Genomic DNA, 19,011 nt, shown 5'->3' on the forward strand with positions numbered 1-19,011 from the left:
CATTAGGAACATTCTCATGGGATCATGGCACGAAGGTGGACACCCAGAAGAACATGTTATAAAGACTCCCTCCATGTAACACAATCCAGCAGCCCTGATTCACAGAAAGAGATGGCAAAATTTCATAGCAAAGTATCAAAATTTCTTCTGTCAAAGGCATTATCTGCTTGCTGGAAGATGTTAGAGGTGAGAAAAAAGGGAAGTCCGTGTGGCTTGTCATGGCTAATTGTCCTTTGGTACTGATCATTTCTGGGCACTTTTTTTGACAATTAAATAAAAGATACACTGCCTTCCAACTGAGGAACTGAGTGTAGAGACTAAAGTAATTGTTAGACCATAATCACTGAGGACAGTTACCAATATGAACAGCACTTCAGAGTTTTCTCATGGAATTCTGCTATGTTGGTTATTTGATTTTCATTCCACACTAAATGTTATATATTATGTCATATGCTAAACATTATGATTCATATTTTTGATACCAGATTTTAAAAGATGAATTTCAAACCTTTCTGAGGAATTTTCTTTCGAAGGAAATTAAAAACTGTTATTTATTTGAGTGAGTGCCATGTACTGCAAATATAGAGATGTGTAGCTATATTACCATGGATGTAATGCAGTAATACAATTTTTCCATAGCATAAAAAACTTCCTTTCTTAAAACCTCTGCAAGTATCTAATAGGACAGGTGATAACTGAAGCAAAATATATTTTTGGGTTATTTCAGCATAATGTAGGAAGCGCTGGCTCCATGTATACTCTCTTTCATTATATTTTCGGCTGACAATAACAATAATTGGATTTTTAAAGCAAATGCTAAAGAAACAGGACCTACTTGCCCTCTTTCAGTACAAATACGCTGTGAGCTGGATCTATAAAACATACTAAGTTTTCTAGATTTTTTCATGCTAATTTTTGTTTTGTTCCTAAGGGTGAAGTTCCCATAATTTCATCAAAATAGGGTGTGATCACAATGGCTTTGTCCTCTCTATAAAATAGGTTTCTGGATGGTACACTATTAAACTGTGCAGGTGCTTTGGTTTTATTGTAAATATTATCTAACTGAGAATGTCATAAATGGGAAACTATAATTTTAAGTATCACTCGATTCTCAAAAAGAGAAGATAATCCTAAATTTAAATGTAGACTGCCCTCAGTTTCTACAGTCTGCTGAGATTTTTGTATAAAAGGCTTATGGATTGTCACAGAAAAGATTGATTGTATTTATGTAGCTCGTGATTTCAAAATTGGAAGCAATTTTTATTTTACCTACTTTACCTGACTCTCACCTGAATGATTATTAAATGCAGCACAAAGCTGCATCTACAGATGGAAGCAGTGATGTCTATTTATTCCTATAGTTTTTTTCAAAATCATAAGTCACTCTACTCTAGGACAGAATTCCAGTGAATCACCTGGAATTCTATATAATGAAGTGTGCAATATCAGACTTCTAACTGTAAACCACTGCTTGTTGTCACAGGTAATTTTTACCCCAATACTTGCCACAGCTTCCCACCATTTTTGCCTTAAATAAAGATACAGCAGGTGCTTTTATTTGTAAGGATTTCACCCAGAACACTCAAAAATGTGCCTGTAGTGACTGGGCAAATTTGTCTCAGGAGCATTTGCATCTTGGGTGAATATTCCATGGTGCTACATAATTCCAGGCTTAATTAGTTCATCTAAGCTTTCCCTTTCTGGCAGGGGAGTGAGTGGGTAAGGAGAGTGTGTCAGACCTGTCTCGGTTTGCAGTGAAAACCCAACTGAGGTGACTCTTTTGTCATTGATTATTGGGGAGGATTTCTCCAGCTGGATGCCTTCTGCCTGGTCACCATAAATTAGTTTTGTGTCACTGCCTCTAACAACCACAACACACTGATAGTCTTTAAATGATGGTTTATATGACCTGAGACAAGATCTAGCCTTATTTTTCTGCTCTATTACTTTCAAAGAATAGTCTTTCTATTATTATCAGGCCGGGGTAAAATAATTGTAAATCCCTTTAAAATTTATAGCAGTTTTGTTCATTGCACCTCATGAATGCAAACCTCAGCAGAACTGTAAACTGTTAATGAGCAGATGTAAGTATATGTATTTTAATAGGGTGATAATGTGATCAGGTTCTTTATTATTTTGGAATGGTTTACAGCTTGCAGTTTTTTCAGAACTGTTCTGGGTTGATTTTTCTGCAGCTGTATAAATAAGATAGGAATTCTCTGACAGTATGATGAAGTTATAAAAATATAAGCTGGCTGTGAGGGCACAGTCATGGTTGTGAGAATTTGGGTTTACCTTAGCAGGTACAACAGGCAGAATCTTCTCTGATTGGAGTCAGATTTCATGAGGTTAAAAAAGGTGGTGAATAACAATACCTTAGGAATTAACATTTCTGTTTTAATTGGGCATTTTTTAATCTGATTTTTGGGTAATGATCAACATTTGAAATGGTTTAAGAGTAGTTTTTAATACTTCAATGCTTTCTAAGTCAGTAGTTGCCAGTTTGCAAGAGAGTAGTCTGTTGCTTTCTAAATAAAGGCTCTCAAAAAAGTAAAGAAAAAATTTCACTTTTACATATAATTGCACCTTTGATTAAGGACAGCAAATTCCTCTTTTGCATTCCTGAGTCTCTGAAGGGGTTTTATTGTTTGTTAATTTGACACATTGAAGGTGGTTTTCAATCTACTGCTGCAGAAAGGCTGTGAAATAACCCCAAACTGTTCCAGCCATCACAGGCCAAGCTGGTGGTGCCTTGAACTTCTCTTGGTGATGCCCTGGTAGATGTTTTAGAACAAATATTTTGTGTTCCTTGATTAAAAAGGTGTGCAAGACATATTGTGTGCTCCTTCAGCTCCAGCACTGCCACATAGGTGTAATAACCCCCTTTAGATGGATCATGGTACTTCTGAGCCTTGTTTGGAGAGGTTTAGGAAAACAATTTTCTCCTTATCGTGAGGTTCATAAGGTTTAAATACTTTTACATTGTAGAAATGAACAATATTTACTAAAGATAACAAAAAAAAAGTTAATGCATTATTTATTTACTGTAGTAAAGTCCAGTCTTGTACTTTTTGTTGAAAACCTTGGAATAGTTTGATGGAAAAGGGAATACAAAGAGGTCCTGTGAGTGGATTACCAGAGTACCATGTCTGACACATGGCCTTTCACAGCCCGTTTCACAAACTTTTCATCACCTCATTATTTTCTGACACTTTACAGAAGGTGAGGAATGCTCAGTGAAAATACATAAATCATGAGACCCCTTCAAAACTTCCTGTCCCCTCTGCTGCTCAGGAGTGCTGGGATGGTGGAGCTTTCACTCTTGGCACTCAATTCATAGGAGGTCGTTTGGTGGAAAAAAAAAAAAAAAGATGTAAAATAGAGCAGAATACAAGGAAACAAAGCAACTATAGTGAAATAATAGTAATAATATGAAACAGAGAAATGAGGAAACAGATAAAAGGGAGAGGATGAGTGCAAGAATTTTATATTTAAGGTGTTAAAAGCCGAAAAGTCAAGAAAAGGGTAAGGGGGAGGGATTTTGTCAGTGTTGTAAAGGAATTACCCCTCAGTGGAGAATTTGCATAGATTTTTAATTCTCATGGGTAAAGGCAAAGGTTAAATTTTATGGAACTCACTTTACTGTGTTAGTGTCTTTCAAACACAGGTTTAATGGCCTGACTGAGAACAGGACCAGGACACAATATTGAAAACACAGTGAGCTTTGCATGGGGAGCCATGGTGGGTTCAGCTGCTCGTGGCTCCAGTGAGCAGAGAGGGGAAAGAGGGACTGAACAGTGGGGTCTGTGTCAGGGACACTCGTGGGACAGAGATAAATGGGATAAACGACAGGGAAGTGCAAAGGTGTTTTGTTTATTCCTCGGGAGCGACAGCGAACGTGCAGCCGTGGGGATAAACATGGTAGGTGCTGCACATAATGAGGCAATTTCAATAAAGGATGACTTTGCTGTCTTCATTTTAGTTGGTTTGAACAATTCCCATCAAAACCAGCCCAAGTGTGATCAGTGCACAAACTTTTTCTTGAGAGGCTTCGCTGCTGAGCTGGGTTTGCATGGCCAGGTTCTGGGAGCTGAGGGGCTGCAGGGGTGGCACCTGCCAGGAGAGGTCATTACAGAAGCTTGTGGGGTCAGATTTGCTCTTCACCATTCACTTTACTTCCCCATTTATGCCAAATTCAGGTTTTAATAAAGCTTACGTAAACCAGGGGTCCTCTTCCTTGGATTTTATATGCTTTATGTGCCCTTTGGGGCATGGAGCACCGGGACATCAGGCCTTCCCACTCATCTTCACAGCTGGGACAGGAGGCTTGGCAATACAGTCAGGAAATTTTCTGATCCTGATTCCCTACGTGTTTAGGAAGCAGTTAATAGATGCAGGGAGTCTTACAGTTTTTCTGTGTGTTAACATGGAAATTTAAACACAGCTACTCATAAGGCAGTATTAACTGGTCTGTTAATGAGCAATTCAGGGGGAAAACTCACCAAAAATGTGTACTTTCTCCATCCCAAATCGATTTCCATGCCTTTGTCACTGTTTCCCACCTAAATAAATCGATGGTTCTGTTGCTGAGTTTAAAATGAAGGTGACATGAGCTCCCAAAATGCTGCCGAAACCAATGGTCCTTGCAAAAGGTCTTTGTTTTTGTTGCCACACAGGTCAGAGGGTTACGTCTGTTTTATTAACAGGATGAAATTTTTATGCCATCGTGTTCCCAGATTTACCAAATCCCAGGAAATTACAGTTTCCATTACTACTCTAGAAAGACGAGGCCAGTATTGTACAAAGAAAGGAGGAAAAATAGTGTTTTTATTTCATCTATTTCTGAGCAGTTACAAGGAAAATATTATCTACCCATCAAGTTTTGTTTTTATTTTAAAAGTGCTGAAGGATTTTAACTGTGTTTGGTGTAAGAATACAATAAAAATTCTAGTTTTATGTGCTGCTGGACTCTTTCACCTAGGAATCCTTATAGGGTTCACAGTCCACCCCTTTTCAGGCCTGGGAAACATTAAAGTAGTGAAATGCTCCTCTCTCAAGAAAACCTTTTTGTTAAAGATAAAGTCAGGGTTGGTTTTTTTGTTGTTTTTGTTTTTTTTTTCCAGACATTCATACAAAGCTTTATCTTGCTCTGCAATTAGTCTCCCTGCAATCAAATAAAGGGCATGGATTAATGGAAGAACCACTAGAAATATTTTAAAGGGATTAACGTTAATGGAGAAACAAATTATCTTTCTATCAAATGAGGTTAATAACAAAAATTAGTAGTGGCTCCTCACAGTTAGTCACTAACCTCACAGAGTCTGCTAGAGATTAATCAAGTGAGTTTTGCTGTAAAACCTGTAGAATTTTCAAGTGGTTTAGGGGCCCAGCTCTCATTGTGAAAAGGTTCAAGAACCTTGGAAGCTCTTAGCACCATGCCAGGTTGAAAAACTCCTTTCTTCAAGGAATGAATTGTAACCTGAAGGGTTTTCTGGAGCAGCAGGGGCCCAGTTGAACACTCAGTGAAATTCCTGTTCCACAAGGTCCTGCTCAGCCTGTACAGTCTGTCTTGTTCACAGTGTAAAATGACTACAGGTTCATTAACACTTCAACTCATAATTAACTCCACGTAGTAGATAAAAAAGGGTATTTCTTTTTATTGACTCTTTTATATAAAAAATATAATTGCTTTTATATAAAAAAATATAATCCCTTATGATATTTAAAGCAATTAAAGTGTGGCTTTTATTTGCATAAAGGCAATTTGCAAAGATGGTTTGTAGAATCATGTTGAGCATCAGTTTGACCCATGTATTGATATGATATTTCCTGTAGTTGCTGACTGGCTGTAAACACACCTTAGAAAACCTTGGGCATGTCTCACAGCTCTGAGGGGTGTGTGGCTGCAGGACAGTTATTGTCACTTCTGGTTCATCATTTCAACATGATTTGTACCATAAAAACACTGCCTTTAGTAAGACAGGCACAGCCCAAATAGCCAGAGCTGTATAACTTTGCCTGATGTTGTATGTTTGTGTGTTGACTGTTTTTGTAGACCCAAGTGACTTAGGGAGTTTTCTTTGTTGTTTTTCTTTTTTTTTTTTTTAATTAAACCTTTAGGCACAGGGATGATTCTCAAATCACTTCCACACTTGTCTGCATCTGGACAGCCTGGAGGTTACCAGGAGACTACCTGGAGGATAAATTTTCACTTGCTCTAAAAACAGAAGTAGAAGAGTAATTTTCAGCTGTACTGTAATTTTTAATTTCTAATACTCTGAGTGCAGTGTAGTGAATGGGGACAAATGGAGGGCACTGGACATGGTTCTCCAGTGATGCTCTGTGCAGATGCAAACTCATTCACAAGTACAAATCTTATTTTTTTGATTAAGGTCTCAATGTGATGGGATGATATAATCAACCTTGTAAGCGAAAAATAAATGCCTGCTTTTGATCACCTTCCCAGGAAAATTCTTCTGACAGATTATGCGGGGGCAAAGTACTTAAACTGACATAAAATCTTATAAAAATCTGATTTATTTAAAACACTGGTTCCTGGATGTAGTTATAGAAATAAACATAGTGACTATCCAGGTAGACTTAATTTTCAGTACAGACTGTAGCCAAGCATTAGTGGCTTTCAGCACCTCTTCATTTCACACAACACTGCAGAGGAGCTGGCATTCACAGCACGGGCTAAAAGTCATTAGACCCAAATTGCTGCAGATCAAGTGGCTCAATGTTGTGTTTTTCAAGTGTTTCAAGGCCGGGTTGGACAGGGCTTGGAGCAACCTGGTCTAGTGGAAGGTTCCCTGCCCGTGGCAGGGGGGTTGGAACAAGATGGTCTTTAAGGTCCCTTCCAACCCAAATCATTCTATGATTCTCCACTTTCCTCAGATGAACAAGAATCTCACAAAGCATTTTGGGATTCTGTTATTCCATGTTCTGTAGGATCACTGCCACAGTGCTGCCAGGAGAAAGGGGAGGGTCCATCTCCATGTCTTCTCCTCACGCATCCTAAGAAATGTTTAAAGTTCCACATGTTATCATATTAAAAATTCCAATAATCAAACCCACAATACAAAAAACATGAAAAACTTAAAGCAAGTAGTGGCATGTTCCCCCTGCCCTTCTGTGCTTGCTTTCAGGTCCATCTGCCTCTGACGTGCTCCTCTCTAAAGCAGAAAATCAAAGTTATTCCCTTAAGGAAAAGCTTTTTTTATAACAGTTGCGTAGCCAAAGGTCCCTGGTGAAAAAGTTTTCCTAATAATTTTCCAATAAAGAACAGAAAACCCACAAAGGTGGTATTTCCAGAGGAGTGTATTATTAGAAAGAATTGATATTTGAGGAGCTTTATTTTATTAAAAATGTGCAAGAACTCCTGTATGTCATTTCACGCACAGCTTAGTGAAAGGTTAGAAAATTAGCTCCTGTGTGCTGCTTATGCAGTGGGATGGATGAAGGAGACTTTACATTTCACAACTTCTTGTTTCTGACAAGTTCCAGTGAATTATTTATGTGGCCACTTATCCTATAAAGATGGAACTGAGGGTACAAACTGAGTTCACAAACGCTACCAGAAAGCCTCCAGGTGATAAGATGAAAATGGATCTTGGTCGCTGCTGATCTCAAACCTGGGCTTGAATTTGTGGCCTACAGATGAAGGGTTCTGTGGGCTTACATTTTTCATCTCTAACTCGTGAATTTGTGCAGTTTATGAACAATTCATGAAGTTCTATTTATCTTCAGCAATTGCCTCATGAATCGAGGATTTAACTGGAATAAGATAATCCAGGAAATAGTAAATTTCAATTCATTTTTATGAGTCTAATATATATTCCACATATGAGAGCAGAGATGTGAATACATTAGTGATAAAAATACTAGAAAGAAATTACCTATTTCTGTAACTGTAGTTTAATTCCCAAAGATGTGCAGTCAGAGATTGGGGCAGATCTGACTTTTTGCAGCTCTTTGATTTTCTGGGAGTTTCTACCCTTAAAAGGGAGTTGAATGCACCTCTGCAGGTTTTTTCCTCTCTCTTATTTATAATGGGCCTCTTTTCAGCTTGATTCTGTCTAAAGCAATATGGATTCACAGATAAAAGTTTGGGGAAATATTTTATTATTTTCAGGGAATTTCTTTTTATTTCTCTTTGCTAAACAATAGCTGCTCTGTATTTGTTGTTGATAAAGCTGTTTTAAATCCCTTCTCTGCTGCAAACATGTGACCTTAGGCAAGTTGTTCTCAGTTATGTTAGTCCACACTCCAGGATTTGCTATCTTCAGTTCTGGAGTATTTCCAGAACTAGGCTGTTAGACTGAGGGGCAGGTTCAGACTGGATTCTAAAATCCTGTAATTAGTGAACTACAAAGTCTGGCTCGAAACTTGTTTTAGGGGATTGAGAATCAAATAATTCTCACAAAAGATATTTTCAAATTCTGTCTTTGAGCACGAGTATTTCAATTAACACTTCAAATAAGAATTTTAAATTTTGCTTGTATGTAAATGCAGGTGTCAATGAGTTCCTCAAATTTAGGGGGAAAAGGCAGAGGTTGTGATGCAAATGTCAGCACAGATGCCCATTTGGTCAGAGAGCTCTAGAAAGAATAAACTGCATAGTCTGCAACTATGGAAGAAGTACTTCCAAACCTGTACAAATGATTCCAGAGTAAAAAGTTTATTAGTTATGGCATGATCAAAAGAAGTGGCACTGGAGAAACCACAAAAACTGCCAGTCCTTCCATTGCCCTGAATCCTGCTACGGCAATGTAAGAGTCAAAGACAACATATCCCAGCACTAAACAGGCCCTGAAAGTCTTCGAAAATAGCTTAACTGGACTCTCCAGCTCACACCCATTCCCCAGGAATTATTACTGAGCAGATGACTGTGCCCTCTGCTCTGGCAGGGTACCCGTATTTTTGACAAGAACTACAAAGCCTTTCTGCAGCATCTGCAATATTTGCTTTCCTTAAAAAGAAGCACCTGCCCCTTGGCCCAGGAGCAGCACAGAATTCCTCAGGAGCCTGGCTGTGTGTGTTCACACACAGGTCCAGCAGCTCTTTTACAACAAAAACTCAGGATCATTGTTCTCATTGTACAGGGAAGAAAACCCTCGGAGAGCCAAAGAGAAAGGGGAAGTGCTTTTGGCAGTGGCATCCTCAGGAGTCAGATGGAGATGGCGTTGGATTGAAATTTTCCAGAGTCCTGCTCTGGTTCTTTCAGTAGCAGGGCTTGTCTCCTCCCTTCCAAATGTCCCTGACATAAAGGAGAAAAAGCTGACACCGTTGCTTTTGACAATTCCTGTCAACACTTGCCCAGCCCTGCCTAAATATAAATGGAAGCGAAAGCAGAAAGGGGAGCACAGAACCTGACAATGTTTAATCTGTGACCCCATCCCTCCACACGGGACAGCAAAGAGACAACGTGCACACCCGGAGGTTTCCTCCAAGAAAGGTCAGTTGAACCAGCCTGACCTTTTAACCACATATAAAGCCATAAGTCATCAGCCCTATCTGAATGGTCTTCAGTCCCAAGGTGCTCCCAAAATAACCTGGAGATAACACAGAGTGATAAAAATCAGGAGATGCTGCTGAGTTGGGTGTGCAGTTGCTTCTTCGAGATGTTTCTTCAAGAGGATTGGTACATATGCTGTAAGTCAAAGTCAGGGGACAGGGAAAAAACAACTCCCTGGAGAAAGGAGAGAGATCAGCATTTTATCACAGGCAAATAAGTTGGAAACTCTCAAATCTTATAGATATGTAGATGCAAGCACATGAAGATGCTGCTATTAGAGCATTAAAAATGGAAATATTATCTTGCTACTCAACGATTCTACTAAATAGCTATGAATGTCTAATTAAGTAGGTCTTAAATCTGTGTGACAATATAGTTCATTTTATTATTTAGGACTGAAATATGAAATATTGTAATAACTTAAAAGTGTGGGTCAAATATCCCAGAATTATTCTCCTAAGTAGAAAGATATGAACAAAATGTAGCAACAGCTTAACTCCTTCTTCTGACACGGAGACAAAAACATTGAATTATTCAGACACCAGTATTTGATCTGCAGCAAATAATCCTTGCTCTGCAATGCACAAGAGAAGGAGAAATTCGGTCTAACTGGATTCATTAATCTGACCATACACACACACACACAATTTATTCAACTCCAGTCAACAAACCATCCAGGAAACGAGAGCTCAGACACTGTAAATTGTCTAAAAGCACTTAAGAAACATGAGATTAAACTAAAACCCCCCCACACCAGCGGGGTACATGTACAGAGTGCTACATCTTTTTTTTCATGTTTTGTCTGTGAAAGGTGATTTCTCCATTTCCTTAAGTTTGATTCCTGTTTTATCCTGAATTTCAAGAATCAAGACACCACCAAGGCTTTCTGCTCAGTGTCCTAAGGGTTAACTGCCAGTGGACTGTTCCCCAAGGATATACCACGGCATAATTATTCTAAAAATGATTCCTCAAGTGTTTATGGCACTGAAATTTGTGATACATCAGCAACCACCTCAATTGGATTTACTTTCTTTTAAGCTCACCCACTTCACTGCAAATGGCTTCTGTGTTGTGGCATCTGTGGATTTGTTAGAGATGCTCTTTGCTGCGAGTACATTATGAATTTTTAAAGCATTAAATATGTATGTACTATTTATATCTTCCTTACAAATACATGGAATCTTTATTTTTGAAGACTTCAAATAAATTTTTTACCACTTTTCTCTTGATTTCTTTTTTTTTCTTTTGATACAGCATCTGCAGCATTGACTTCGTTTGCTCTTCAGAACAATTATTTTCTCCAAGAAATCATCTTTTATCTCCAGCTCATCTTCCACCATACCATAGATCTGTTTTCTTAAGATCTCTTGATTAGAACAATCACACGCCAGTTCCCAAATTTGGAAATAAACTCTGAAAACATTTTACTATAAAGGGAAAAACATTTCCAATTTTAATAAAACCGTAAATAGGCTTTTGTTCAGAAAAGAATTTTTTAAAAAATATTTTAAAATTAATCCCTAACTGGGAATGTGTATAAAACATCATGTTTCAACAGAGCCTTTCATTGCCTGACCTTTATTTTGTTCTCTTGCCATTGATAATTTAAATTCAATTGGAAAATATCCCCTTTCAAAGTAACTTGTTTAAGTGCATGACTAGCCAATTATATTTAAATCTGTGTATTTTCTTTGTAAATATTTCCCATAGGAAAGGCTGAGAATTGTCAGGCTTCACACAATGGTGACTTTGGGTAGAATTGCCAGCATATTTTTTTTTAATGATGTGCTTTAAATGATTTGTCTATTACAAAGATGAATAAATAGCAACATATCTTTCTGCAGGTGGTTCTAAGAGATGCACAGGCAGGTACGTTTGGATATATCAGGCTTAGGAAAGGAAATATTGTAATGCTTGGAGCTCTGGGACAAAAGACAATATTTGGGTGCTGTTCTCTGCTCTGCCAATGCCCCATGTGAGACTCTGACACTCTCTGCTGGCTTCTCTTTGCTCATCATTTATCTGTCCTTTCTTCTCATCAACAGTTATTTCTTCCACAAAAACTTTCACCTCAGCTGGGAGTCTGTATATAATAATGATGGCAAAGTCTTATATATATAATAAGAAGTCTAAAGTCTCTCTATAACAATATATAAACAAAGTCCATATATAATAACGATGGCAAAGTTTTGAGTATGGAGGAGTTCTTATAAGAGAGATCTGACTCGGAGTTCAAGGTTCTTTCATGGGAAGGGAACAAAGGGAAAACAGACATGAAAAACAAGCCAAGAGAACCTTTTTGCCAGGATTTATTCAAAAGAAGAGTATGTAGGTGTTGGGACTGCAAAAGACAAGCTCTGATCTTTTAACATACACCTGTTTCTGTAATCAAGGCCAGATGAAAGCAACAAACACCTGGACCTGATTTAGTTTTAATCCTGTGAGTAGTCCTTAGTACTCCAGTGAGTATTCCTTACTCATCAGGAATGCTCAAGTGCCTGAAGAAAACTTGTTAGCAAGTCCAGTTTGTGAGATTTCTGTGTTCCTTCATGGAGGATTTTGATTTAGCTCATGTTTTTGCGTGAGCTTCACCTGTTTATTATTTTAGCACCTTAAAACAGTTTTAATTCTTCATTCTTGAGGCTGCCAGCTGTACAGAGAGGTGAGTGGACAGTGGAAGACTACAGGTCAGATTTTGAAGGAAATTGAGATACCTAAAAATGTTTGCATTGGTGCCACCCTGAAAATCACATATTTGGGAAAAAGGAAGGAATTCCAGGCTGTTTCACTTGGGAAGGCACTAGATGGTCCTTCCTTCCTAGGTTTCATTAAACTGCTGCATGGCCCTGTGCAAGGGTCTTTGGGCCTATGGGCAAGAGAATCTGACACGGCTCTGAGTCAATCAGTGGTCAGCTCTGTGTGAGCTGGGATTGACCCTAAATAACCTAATGGCAAAAATTTCACCAGGAAGAAAGTTTGCCTCATACTGCATCGGCACATATCATCAAAGGCTGGACGTTTTTTACAGGGAAGTTCATCTTTCAGGTTTTTTTTATCAGTTCAGTCTTTAAAAAGTGCTGACAAAGTAGCAGGAATTGGGCCATATGGCAAACCTGTCAATGTAGTCAGTCATATTTAAGCAGAATGTTGAAAATTATTTTCCTACAAGAGGGCCTAAATATACAAATTAGGGAGGGGTTAAGAAATATTTCCAGCATTGTGTTTCATTTCTACTTGCTAAGCTTCTACTAGGATCACTTTATCATAGACAGATTAGTAAATATGGCTTTAAGTCTCTCCTTCTGCAAAGAGTGCCCAGTTGCCCACTGTAAGATAATTTTGCAGCAGTTTAAAGAACTTCAGTGTAATGTCTTGACCCCCAGTTTACATTTGTTGGACACATAAGCTTCCTACTGTTGTCTTTGTGTTGATTTTGGAATGAATTGGAAGGCTGAAAACAGAAGTGAAGGAAACCCACAGCGTGGATTTAAAGATCCATCCAAGGATCTTTATATGAACTTCACAGGGAGTGGGACATACATTTTAAGAGAATCTGTTGTGATAACTTGATAGGTTACATTTGGATCCTGAAAATGAATGTTTGACTGTCTTTGTCCCTTCCAGTAATCTGACAGATTTAAACAAGGTGGAGCAAAAGTTTTCCAGCTGTTAGTTTAACACTGCTTCATGTTTGATGAGGAATGGTAAATTCTGAAGCTACTGTTCAAAAATACCCAGCTTCATAAACTGGTCTGACTTGGCAAAGGAACATTCCTGAGCAGTTCCGCTGAGTTACATGTTTAGGGGATCCAGGATCATACCTTGGGCCTTAAAATAGCAACAGAAATAGGCCAAGCCCCAAATCTGTCAGGAGAGGCAAGGGGATATAGTTATGTGCTTTTGAGGTACTTCTCTTCATGATAGATGTGGGAACTGCAGTTGAACTTAAGAATATTTGGCTTTATTTTCTACAGAGATGAAAGAGTTGATAGGGAGGTTATTAATTTAAAGTTTTTTTTTAAGGAACCCCACGCTTATGATTTAAAGCTTGCCTCCTCATTATCACCTGATTGTTACAGGTTTGCATTTCCATCTCCATGCTTGAAACAACTCCCTGCTCCTAAACCACAGGAGGTAGCACATCTGTGTGATGCTCACACTACCCATCTGTGATTGATAGCAGTTTACATGCTGAAGTCAGTCTCAGTGGCATTAATTTATTGTAACTGAAGGCTGAGCAGCACAAAAATGTTTGATCGTTACAGACTCAATACCTAACGTATAGAGAAGGACGAGGCATTGTTCTGACAGGTCTTGATGTTTATTATTTCCCTCAAACTTTCTCGCTAATAGCCGCCTTCAGCCTAATTTAAGAGCAATCCATGCGGTTAGGGATGCTGCGAGATGCTCTGTGCATTAGAAATCTTGCAAGATTTGGTTTCCTTTGGGCAAAGAGGAAGGAGAGGAAGCACAGAGATGGCTGAGGCTCGCCAAGGGCATCGTTTTAATCAGCAGTTTCCCCAGCGCCGCTTTGTGTAGATGTGTGTGTGTGTTTGCCTCCCGCCCCAGCGGTGACAGCCCCTGCGCGCTCCGGCCGGGGAATCGCGCAGCTCTCCGGGCCGAGGGCGCAAAGTTGCCACCGCGCCGCCGGTGACCCGGGGAGGTTCCGCCCCGGCGGAGCGCGCCCGGCCGCGGGCATCCCCCGCATCCCCCGCATCCCGCGCATCCCCCGCCGCAGGTGCGGGGGGGCCGCTCTCCGCTCCCCGCGGCTTCCCGGGCGCCGCCGCGCGGCCGCCAATCCCAAATCCCGGGCGCGGCCGCGCCCCCACCCCCCGGGGAGCCCCCGCTCCCCCCCGGGGGCCCCGCGCCGCTGTCCCGCCGCATCCCGCATCCCGCCTCCGCCGCCGCTCCCGCTCCGCCGCCTCCCCCGGCGCAGGGGCTCCCCCGCCGCTCTCCGCTCTCCCCCCCCCCCGCCCCAGCCCGCCCCGCCGGGCTTGAAGGTCACCTCCGCCCGCCCGCCGCCGCCGGAGCCACTTTCCGCGCCGGCTGGAGAAGCGGCAGCGCCTCCGCCCCGGGAAGGTCCGTCTGTCCGGCCGGTGCGCGGAGCGGAGCGAGGAGCCGCCCGCTCGCCCGCTCCACTCCCGGCACCGCCGCGGCGGGGCCGCCCCCGGGCTGTCGCCGCTGCCCGCGGAGGTCGCGGGCGGGCCGGGCAGGGGCCCCGCTGCCGGTGCGGGGGGAGCCGGGCGCGGCGGGCGGGGGGCGCGGCATGCGGCGCTGAGCCGGGGCGGCGGCGCTGCCCGCGGCGAGGGAACGGGGCTGCGGGAGCCGCGGGAGCCGCGGGAGCCGCGTCCCGCTGCCGCTTCGCCCGGCGGGGCCGCCCGCCCGCCCCCGGACGGGAGACGCGCCGCGACCCTTCGCCTGCGCTCGCCTCTTTATGGTGAGTTTCGGCCGGGGCTGCGCGGGGGCAGCGGGGCCGCTCGGAGCGGGGCAGCCCGGCAGGTGCGCGGTGGTCCCGCTGGCCCCGCTCCGCGGCCGGAAAGTTCCCGGGGCGGGCCGGGAGGAGGGATGCGCGCCCGCGGAGTGCCCGCGCAGGGGGGGCTCTCGGGGGGCCGGGGCCGCGGGGCAAGCGGGGCTGGGGCTGGAGCGGCCGGGAGCCGGCGGGCAGGGCAGCGTTGCTGAGCCCCGGGCGCTCCGCGGGGCTCGGGGGCACCGCGCCCGCTCCGCTGTCGCCTGCGAAACGCCGTGCGGAAGGTGCTGCGGGAGAAGGGCGGCACGGGAGGGGGCTCCCGAGCACAGGGAACAAGAAACATGGGCAGTCGGGGCTCAGAGGAGTTGCTGTTTGAAAGGGTGCAGATGTTTAACTGCCCGGAAACTACACCTGCCTGTAAGTCATCGATGTTTGCTGATTTTATTGGCGATTTATCATAGTGTTTTCTCCTGCGCGCTTCTGTCAGGAAAAAAAAAAGTATAAATGTTGCCTAAATAGCTGTTCAGTGCAGGTGTAGTGACACTGTGTACGTTTAAGATGTACAGCAGTTACAGCCAGGACTGCCGCTCCTCAGCAGGGGCAGGGCTGTGCACTGCGAGATGGTTTTACAGAGTGAGAGTGGCACGAGTCGTACGGTTCCAAAATTTGTGATGTGGCTGTTGGACATCGTGCTGCCAACTGAACATGGTGTGCACAGATGGTGAAACGAATGTGGTCTGAAGTTTGACTGGAGTGATTCACATCAGCGAAGTGTGAAAGATCTTGTCCAACGCTGCAGCTTTTGTTTATCTACTCTGAATTTCAAATGTGGCATAGTATGTTACATTTGGAAGTAGTTTAGTGATGACTGGTTTTTTCACTTTAGATAAGATCCAGTTTATTCAAGCCGAACTGGATCATAAAACACAGCAGATGCTGGTGATGGTGTCCCAAGAATGTCAAGTCCCTTGCTTCACTTCTCTAGACTCGATGATACTTAGGAAAGATACTGCGTGTTTCATTTGTCATTTGGAAGTGTGAAAACAGTTGTACGTGTGGGCTGTAAAAGCAGAAGCAAGGTTTTGTCACTCTGGGGTAGAGACTGATGATCGTGGATGTATTACAGTCTAAACCAGAGCTAGTTCTTGTAATCAAATAGTTAAGTTTTAGAGACCAAATAGTCACAGCTGCTTGAGAAAATCTATATTGGGAAGAACAGTGGGGCTGTGTGAGTTTTCAATATGTATGTCAATAGATTGTTTAGTTTTTAGGAAAGTGGTCGTTATCACATGCTCCAGTTATCAGGGTTATAGTAGTGATACAGAATAGGTATTTTTAATTCATTTTTATTTACTTTTACTTGAATGATTTTGCATCGATGAGTTTCTGTGAAACTATTTCTATGTCGCTTTTCTGATTATAGTCCAGATCTGCTCACTGTCTTATGTAGGCTATACAGGCTTGGCTGCCCAAGTCTCATTTACAGTTTATTCTTCTGGTAAATACATTAGACAAAGGATTCAGCGTTTCCTGAAATGAAGTCAGTGTTTCTAATGTCAAGACTATATTTCTTTTTTCTATTAGTCCTTAACTGAGTATCAGTAATAGAGCTGACAAACGTGAGGAATAAAATTAAAAGGACGTTGATGATTTTTATAGTTCTTGTAATTGAAGTACTTGGTGCCCTTGACGTGATGAGGATGCTGTGCTGGTTTTCAGGAAAGGGTACCCTTAAATGACAGCAATACTGTCAGGAGCCAAGTGTCGAGGAAGCCAGCGGGATTGTTAATTCCTGGATGCATAATGTGATCCATTCCCAGCACAGGACATGGGCACACAGGTAGGACTGCAAGGTGCAATTGCCAGCACTGAGAATTGTGCCAGTGATGCCCCCACACTCCCTGCACACGTAATCCCTGCTGGCTGTGCTGCTGCACGGGAGGGGAATGGGATGTCCCGAGGCCATGGTGCTGGGGTTTGAGGTGTGTTCTTGCTCCCCGTGCTGAGCCCTGCACAAAGCCCCCTTGAAGTTAAACATGGAATAGCAAGGCCAGAGGGGACTCAGGCACTGCTACCCTTGTTCTTCCTGCCCCGGGCAGGATCAGCTCGTACCTGTGTCATCTCTGATGGATGTTTGCGTGCTTGTTCTATTCCCCTTCTCCTCTGACTTCTCTCACTGCTTTTGCTGTCTTTTCCATCATTTTTTTTCCTTAGTGATGCTCTTACTTACTATTTATTTTCTAAAGAATCTTATCTCATTCCCTCCAAACTGTCTCTCCCACTCAGTCTCTCTTTCAGTATTTTTTTATTCCTTTGTGGGGGACCTAGTGCTTCTCTGCCAGCCCTGCACATATGCTGGCTTTACCAGGTTTTTGCCTAGTTTTTAGGAGGAATTTAATGGAAGTATTAACCTTTGTGCAGACAGGTAAGCTTTGTTTAGGACCAAAGAGCTGTTCAGTATTTGCTTGCACTGGGAGAAGTTGAGATAGCTGGAAATATAGGATAGAAGAGACTGGTTAAAAAAATTGGCATCACTAATTTATCACATTGTAGCTTTGAAATCTGATTTTTAGATCTAACTTTAAGCCTTATATACTATAAAGATAGGATTCCTAACGCTGGCTACAAAAAGAAATATTATTTATAGTTATGGAAGGCATATGCTTCCATTGAGCATGTTGGTGTCTGAAAGGTGTACTCGTCTAAAAAAGATGGATCTTATGTAATTAAGATTGATGTCTCATACTACAGCTTGAGAGAAATACAGGAGTTGAAAAATGTGTTTATTTTCTGCATCTGTCAGCACTCTTTCTACTTAATTCTTGGATCTTGACTCCTTCCCGTTTCATGTGGGAGGTGGGGATGCTCTTGTCTCATGCTCCTTTGTAAAAGTGGTAGGTGAATAAAACTGAAGGGTCAGGAAACAAGTGAACAGACAGGGCTCAAACAAAATATTAGGTGTCCTGACTCTTTCTGGCCTTGATACAGTGAAATCATGTACATCTGTGTTGACTCAATTGTGCCCAATTTGAGCTGTAATATTTCCTGAGAGCAGAAAGCTCCTATCTCTGAGCATCTTTCCCCAAGGCGTTATTGAGAAGTCTTTTTTTTTTTTCTTTTGTTGCTCTTTGTTTTTCATTTTTTGCTTGGTTGCACTTTTTAATGGGTAGTTTCTTTTAATGAAATAATTGAATTTTTCCATGCTCCTGATTATTTTGTAGTGCAAGTCCTCATTCTGGGAGGTACAGTGCCATCTCTGACACTTCACGTTGTGTATCCTTGTGTATGTTATCAGTAAATAGTGATTTCATCACCTAGTCTGAATGTATGCTTTTATGATTAAAAACTGTCTTTGAAGCTCTCAGTATTACAATTTTCCTTCATAACTATTACTTTGATAAAATTTACTGTGCCAAGAATTACAACTTACTGCAAATAAGATAATTTCAGCTGTGTCCTTCAAGTTGATGCACTAAAAAATGAATGCAAACTGAAAGGGCATGGAAAACCCCTTCTGGGATGCTGGGATGTGACAGCAGTGCTGGAGCACGTGTAGGATTCTGTAGAGCACAGAGGCAACAGTGTTTTATTCACAGGATGGGTTACAGTTACCTACCAACCAACACCAAATGCCAAATATATGCTTGTCATACTTTGAAATACTATTTTTTGCCAAGTAGGTGGCAACTCTTCTGCTCCAGATTTTGTACTTTGCAGAGATCCTGTGCAGAAGGAAAAATATTTCTAAGTGAAGTTTTTGATGAATATTCTGCAATTCCAGTTGTGTTATGAGGTATTAACTATTTGGCTCTTTTCAACTGTTGAGTATTTTGTGATGTATCTTTCAGAAGTTGGTTGTAGTGTCTCTAACATAGTGTACAAATTTGAAGCTCTATCACAGTTTTCTCACAGCCAATTAAAAAACCCAGAATATTTTGCAACTTTGGCTGCAGTTCTAAAATCCTGTGTTTCTGAACAGCAAGATGTTGCTGTGCTAATACCCTGAAAGGAACAAGGTGAATATAAG

The 19,011-nt window shown here is 41.8% G+C and overlaps 1 protein-coding gene and 1 long non-coding RNA gene across 15 annotated transcripts in view; both read left to right on the forward strand.

The window, feature by feature from the left end:
• The window catches only part of LOC120324877, a 35,069-nt gene extending 25,917 nt beyond the window's left edge, over window positions 1-9,152 (forward strand). Inside the window, exon 4 of the long non-coding RNA XR_005566546.1 lies at window positions 9,105-9,152. This is a non-coding gene — a long non-coding RNA (uncharacterized LOC120324877). The remainder of the gene's footprint in view (window positions 1-9,104) is intronic.
• The window catches only part of RBFOX1 (RNA binding fox-1 homolog 1), a 1,156,483-nt gene that overhangs the window by 339,941 nt on the left and 797,531 nt on the right, over window positions 1-19,011 (forward strand). The window contains exon 1 of one of the 14 annotated variants that reach the window (XM_027750824.2): window positions 14,859-14,954. The exons of 12 other annotated variants lie outside the window; for them this stretch is intronic. In XM_027750824.2, coding sequence (XP_027606625.1) covers window positions 14,952-14,954 — 3 coding nt within the window. In that variant the 5' untranslated portion in view covers window positions 14,859-14,951. Of the gene's footprint in view, window positions 1-14,858; window positions 14,955-15,331; window positions 15,402-19,011 lie in introns of those variants that run through there. One more of the 14 variants, XM_039389546.1, reaches the window with a different exon arrangement.

Source organism: Pipra filicauda, unplaced genomic scaffold (assembly GCF_003945595.2).
Source record: "Pipra filicauda isolate LSUMZ 115617 unplaced genomic scaffold, ASM394559v2 scaffold73_size2923735_pilon, whole genome shotgun sequence".
Classification (NCBI taxonomy): Eukaryota; Metazoa; Chordata; class Aves; order Passeriformes; family Pipridae; genus Pipra; species Pipra filicauda.